General features: G+C 44.8%; 3 protein-coding genes across 3 annotated transcripts; all 3 read left to right on the top strand.

Moving 5' to 3' along the window:
- The first annotated feature begins 691 nt into the window (after nucleotides 1–691).
- LOC117145617 lies at nucleotides 692–1,553 on the top strand. Its single transcript, XM_033311332.1, has 2 exons — nucleotides 692–1,111; nucleotides 1,232–1,553. The coding sequence occupies exons 1-2, from the start codon at nucleotides 737–739 to the stop codon at nucleotides 1,451–1,453; spliced, it is 597 nt and encodes a 198-aa protein (XP_033167223.1). The 5' UTR covers nucleotides 692–736; the 3' UTR covers nucleotides 1,454–1,553.
- A 234-nt stretch (nucleotides 1,554–1,787) lies between these two features.
- On the top strand, nucleotides 1,788–2,561 carry LOC117145616. The gene has a single exon (XM_033311331.1). It carries the CDS (start codon nucleotides 1,812–1,814, stop codon nucleotides 2,523–2,525), a length of 714 nt encoding a protein of 237 aa, XP_033167222.1. The 5' UTR covers nucleotides 1,788–1,811; the 3' UTR covers nucleotides 2,526–2,561.
- Nucleotides 2,562–3,490: 929 nt separating this feature from the next.
- Nucleotides 3,491–4,326, top strand: LOC117144324 (protein TsetseEP). The gene is made up of 2 exons (XM_033309437.1): nucleotides 3,491–3,920; nucleotides 4,019–4,326. Exons 1-2 carry the CDS (start codon nucleotides 3,519–3,521, stop codon nucleotides 4,250–4,252), a joined length of 636 nt encoding a protein of 211 aa, XP_033165328.1. The 5' UTR covers nucleotides 3,491–3,518; the 3' UTR covers nucleotides 4,253–4,326.
- Nucleotides 4,327–5,691: the final 1,365 nt, after the last annotated feature.

Raw genomic sequence — 5,691 nt, 5'->3', positions numbered from 1 at the left:
ATCGGGCATCGATGTACTTAGCGCGATACTTATCGATGGTGGCCATTTGCTATCGATTGCAACCGAAGGCACTCTTCTAGCGAATACACGCAACCCACCTAAGCAAGTACACCATCCTATTGTCGATGCTAAGTGCTACAATTAACAGACACCATCATTCTGTGTAGTAACAGATGTTAACTTAAAGGAGGTCCTTCTAGTACACATAAAAAAATACATTGGTCAAATCCACTGCATTTTCTTATGAAGTATTCTATTTATATCAGCTTTACACAAAATCTCCCAGTTATAAACTAAAATTAGTTCTCGGGGCCTCCGCCAGCTTAAGTATGTTATTTATTAGTGTCTATACTCCAAAAGTGCTTCCTGCACGAATTCTTAGAATTGTGCTATCTTTTATAATCTGCAAGTGATTAATACAAATTGCAATACGAAATTTGTAAATACCCGCTTAACTGATACTAAATGTAATTAATTTAGAGGTGAGGTAAATATTTAGTTTATTTGATGGAATGAATATTGTCAAATTGATATTGGGGTTTTCATTGATACCTTTTTTTTAAAGAGCTTCCACAAGGCGTCGCGATAACAAGGTCTGCATTAAGAACTATCCCAGATAGTTGGCGGATCATAAATATTAGTAATCTAGTTGCTGGAATGGGTGGTATAAAAACCAAATCTGGGTCTTTGGGCCCCACAGTCCAGTTGTCCAGTTCTCCAAGTATCGAACGTGAATATGTCGTTCAAGGCCGTACCTCTTTTGTTGGCCATCGGCGCCGTCTTCGTGGCTGCCGTGCCCACTCCCGTCGAGACCGAGAGGGAGTCCTCGCTGGTGAAGCTCCTGCTCAGTTCTCCGGCCATGCGATCGGATCTCTTTAACGTCGAATGCGTGGACTACTACAGCCCGCTCCTCAAGGGCCACGTGGACAAGTACAACGAGGACTTCACCACGTGCAAGGACAATTACGACGGGGCCTTCTCCCTGATAGACTCAAGCTACCGCAGTTCCCGCGACGAGCTGTCCGTATCTGTGAGGGACACCTGCCTTTCCCTGCTAACCTGCAATGGCAAGACCTCGAACTCCGATGCCTTCGACTGCCTGGCCTCTGGGGTGAGTGATCCGTAAAATGGTGGCTTAATCTATAATATTCCACGCATACTCTAAGGAGTGTCGTATTTTGTTTTACTTCTTGCGCCTAATAGTTCTAATAATATTCCCACCCAATCGCAGGGCCCCTTGGCATCCAAGGAACTGGAGAAAGCTTCCTACAAGGCATCCGACAACCAAACCAGCCTGCTCGCCCAGGTGTCCGTAATCTCGGACACGCTATCCAGATGCCAAATCGAAGCCTACCGAACGTACAACACCAACCACGGCGAGTGCTACGCCGACATGGTCGCCTGTCTGGGTGATCCCGACTGGGAGTTTCCCAGCACGAGCTACGTGCTCTAGGACTCGATTCAAGATTCTGATCACATCGAGCACCCTGTATTCGCGAACTTTGAATATCAATCAAGCTTAAACAAATAAATTCTATAAATTCTATAAGCTAGCTAAAGGACTGGATGACTTATTCATGACCAGCTCAATGTGAAGGTGTTTTTCAACAGTGTCAAGAAAGCGGAAAGGTTTTTGGCAGCAAAACATGAGCTTATCTACTCTCGTTTAACATTCCCATCCATCAAACATTTAGAGCCTGGTTATCAGTAATTGAAAATACATTACTTAAATGTGTAATTAAAAAGATAATGATAAATGGGAGTATAAATACGGCTGGGTGTCACATCCACCGCCAACTAACCTGGCCAAGATGTTCGCGAAGCAAGCCAAGATCCTGGTCTTCTGCCTTTCCCTGGGCCTCTCGTTAGCGGTGAAGCTGCATATTCCCTTTAGACCAGACGGCCACATCCAGGAGCTGCAGCTGCAGAGCAGGGAGCTGGCCGAAGTCCATGCGGATCACTCCACGCAGTGCTTCTCGATCTACAAGCCCAAATTGGCCAAAATTGCGGATCAGTTCGAAACTAACTTTGCGGCTTGCATCTCGGCCTATGACAATTCCACAGCCCTAATCAGTGAGAGGTATGCCGAGGATCGCCAGATCCTCCTCAGGTCCGCCAACATCGGCTGCTCGTACCCCAACTCCAATTGCCAGGTCTGGACACTTGAGCAGCAGTCGCTAAACACCGTGGTCTCCCGCCTCGAATGCGCCTCCACCAACTCGGCCGAGAGCTCCAAGACCTTCTATGCCATTTCGGCCAATGCCACGCAGATTGCAGTTCAGATCCAGGAGGAATATACGATCCTAGAGAGCCGGAAGAGTGTTTGCCTCAACGACGCAAATCGCTCCTACGTGGAAGACACCTCCGATACCTACGAGCTTTTGAACAACTGCCTCAAGAACGGACCAACCACCACAACCTGTAATCCACCGACTTACACTACAACAACCACAGCTGGCTATGGGGAGACAACTACAACAACTCCAACTACTCCAACAACAACTGCAGCACCTTTGCTACGTTAAAATAAAGTCAATCAATAAATATATCAGGCAATCGAATTCTCTGTTTTACTCAAATAATATAGGAATGCAAGCTATTCACTGTAGATTTTAGTTGTCTAATAGATGGCAGGATTTATTAAAATATAGATTGCCAACTTATTTATGAAAGCATGACAGTACCTAAGATTATAATATTAAATAAATTAAATTAAATAAATTAAAAAAATATTAAAAAAAATAAGTCAAATAGCTGCCATAAAAATAAACTATCTTAATTAATAAGAGCAGTCGGAGAATTATTTCAAAAACAATAGTAAAGAATTGACAGTTTCGCGTCTTGTAACAAAAACATCTTTTAATCGGTATACATCAGTTTTTATATACTTGATATACTGGTATACTTGATTCCATGAAGAGTATGTCAAACCTCACAAAGTATAAATATTTTTGATCCGGGTCACTAACCGAGTCTATCTGGCCATGTCTGCCTATCTGTCCGTCCGTCTGTCTGTCCTCATAAGCGTATCTTCACTATAAGATCAAGAAATCTTGCCACGCCCATCCAGCTAAGTAACGGATATCTGATAACAAATAAACTCTACTTTAGTTACATTAGGTACTGATTTGGCTTGCGATTTACTAACTATAAATTTGAATTTATTTTTCGGCACTTTGCTGGTTTGAGCTTATGATACAAATTGAACTTTTCTCCGAAGGAAGAGCATTTTTTAAAAGACCATGTACAACATTTTCCAATTTGAAATAAAAATGGAGCCCTTGTTACTGCTATCGAGTTTTTGGAAACGATTTCTGATTAATGTAATTTACTTTGTTTGAGATTAAATTAAGAAATATTTACCAATTACCGGAAACAGATTAGCGACAAGCGCGACATTTCCTCCAACAAGAGGCAATTGGTTTCAACTTAGATAAGAAGCTCGAGAAATGGATATAAAATCACTGAGCTCTGCAACCGAGGTACTCAGTAAGAAGTTGAATCTGAGACTTTTAGCCATGTTTTCCAGATTCTCCCTGTTCGCCGTGGTTCTCGCTTTTGGCCTGGTTTCTGGCCTCAGCCTTAGCGTCGTGCTAAAGCCTTCCAAGCTGAAGCTGCCGACCAATAAGAAGATCCTTGGCCTTCAGCAGCAGACGGAAGAGCTGGCTGCTCGGGCACCTGGCAATTCGGCACAATGTTTCGACTACTACATACCCATTATCAACGGACTGTCGGACCAGTACCAGTTGGACTACAACAAGTGCGCGAAGGACTACGACACCGCCAGCGAACTGGTCCTCGCCGCCTGGAACAGCACACTCTTCGGCATCCAGGCTTCCGGGGATCGTGGCTGCAACACCTTCTTCGACTGCTCCTCCATCGTGGACTCCGTGCTCGCCTTCGAGTGCTTCGCCAACGTGGTAAGTTCAAGGAAGTCAAGGAAACTTTCAGCTTCGCTACGACCTAGCAATAGTTTCCAGTTGTTAAATATAATGGTAATTCTGCTCTATTTTCGTAGGGAGCTGAGCAATCCAAAATCATGTACCAAGTCTCGGCGAACGCCACCGAAGCCGCCGTCCAGATCAAGATCCATCTGCAGACTTTGGACAGCCAGTTGGAAACCTGCTACAACTATTCCGAAAGGGATTTCGTGGAGGGCACCGCGCACTACTACGAGGAACTCAACAAATGCCTTGCTGGAGCTCCAGTTCCGCAGGAAACCACTACAAATTGGTATTATACCACCGCCTAAAACCTGATAAGGTTATTCTAAAAACTAAACAAAAAATATGAGTATGCCCAAATAAAATATGCTTTCTTGCTTTACAAACACACAAAAGTGATTTGTTTTATGAGTTTTGTAGATTGTTTATATTAATAAGTTATATTGTTAAGTGACTTCAGCTTCAGTGACTTCAGATCAGTATTATAGGATTGTATTGCACTTGCTGGCATCTCATGAGTTCGAACACAGTTCTTTTCAAAACCCGACTCGGACCACCCGAATTTGGAATCATATCAGTGCCGAAACCGAAACTATCCAGCTAATTTCTTTTATGTCCGCATTTAACGACAGTCGTCCCACTGCGTTTCACCAGTTTTCCCACAGTTGGCGGGAGATGCTCGACGATATCGGGGCATCTATCAATGGTGGCTTTCCATAGCCATCCTCTGACCTCTGACCCATTCTGTCCACACCCCAAGAGGGAAATGCAATCACCGAGTGACCTGTGGCGGCGCAGGTATACGGAATCAGTTCGCATCTTATCCCGACCTGCAATACGTGTACTTGTTGGCCTTCGCCTACAATTCCTTTTGAAGGACTGCCGACACACCCCGACTTTGTTCTCAAATTTTGCGCTTAATTAATCGTAAAATATTGGCTGGAAAATCAATTGCGATTGACAATTGAGTTGTAATCGCAACGGCCAAGTAGGCGTTGAAGGATCGTCGAACCCTGGGTCTTTAGCGGAGCTGGTTTTAGGCCGACGTTGCAACGTTGCAACTACAATTGCCAGTCATGTCTTCATAAATTTCATTGAATTCAACCGCCGCTCGAAGTCCAAGTTGAAGTCGGACTGCGACTCCTCAACATGCGCCAAAAACCCACCGAGAACGGTGGAATGGGGGGGAAGGGAGGTGGCCATTTGGGGGGCTAGGATATACTCGTACCTATGCCGACTATTGCGACTATTTCATCTTTTGCCGACGGCGTACGGCTCATGTTGTATGTAGCCTTAAATTGAATCGTTACAAATTTTGTTGCTCGTTATAGCAAGCGTTTTATTGCCCAACCAGTTTTGGTCGCCATGCAAAGCAGTCGGAAACTCGGGATCCCGGGGATCGGCATCGGGATCGGGATCTCGGTCCCGAGATTATGATCACCAAAACCGAACAGAACTGAGCTGAACTGATCTGGGCAGAGAACGGCACGCCCCCTTCGGGAGAAACGGTAGTCTCTAGGGCCGCAGCGTTTAATAACTTCATTAAATGCCCTTTGACATTTATGCCAGACACACTTATTTATGTGGCACTATCTGCTCGACGGATCGGCACAGGTAGCTAGCTGGTGGCCCAGGAGCCCTATAAATTACATAATCATCAGATAGTGAAACTGTTTACAAGCCGAGACTCGAGACAGGCACACCCACAGTAGCCGCACGAGAAATGGGTACGAGGGTTAGAGGTCAC

This window comes from Drosophila mauritiana, chromosome 3R, assembly GCF_004382145.1.
Source record: "Drosophila mauritiana strain mau12 chromosome 3R, ASM438214v1, whole genome shotgun sequence".
In the NCBI taxonomy this organism is placed as follows: Eukaryota; Metazoa; Arthropoda; class Insecta; order Diptera; family Drosophilidae; genus Drosophila; species Drosophila mauritiana.
This window is presented reverse-complemented; position numbering and strand designations above follow the sequence as displayed.

Excerpts from the sequence above, each read along its gene's own strand:
- LOC117145617 (XM_033311332.1), top strand. The coding sequence starts at position 737 with ATGTCGTTCAAGGCCGTACCTCTTTTGTTGGCCATCGGCGCCGTCTTC. Across the intron at positions 1,112-1,231 it reads TCGACTGCCTGGCCTCTGGG|GGCCCCTTGGCATCCAAGGA; the intron begins GTGAGTGATCCG and ends ACCCAATCGCAG.
- LOC117145616 (XM_033311331.1), top strand. The coding sequence starts at position 1,812 with ATGTTCGCGAAGCAAGCCAAGATCCTGGTCTTCTGCCTTTCCCTGGGC.
- LOC117144324 (XM_033309437.1), top strand. The coding sequence starts at position 3,519 with ATGTTTTCCAGATTCTCCCTGTTCGCCGTGGTTCTCGCTTTTGGCCTG. Across the intron at positions 3,921-4,018 it reads TCGAGTGCTTCGCCAACGTG|GGAGCTGAGCAATCCAAAAT; the intron begins GTAAGTTCAAGG and ends CTATTTTCGTAG.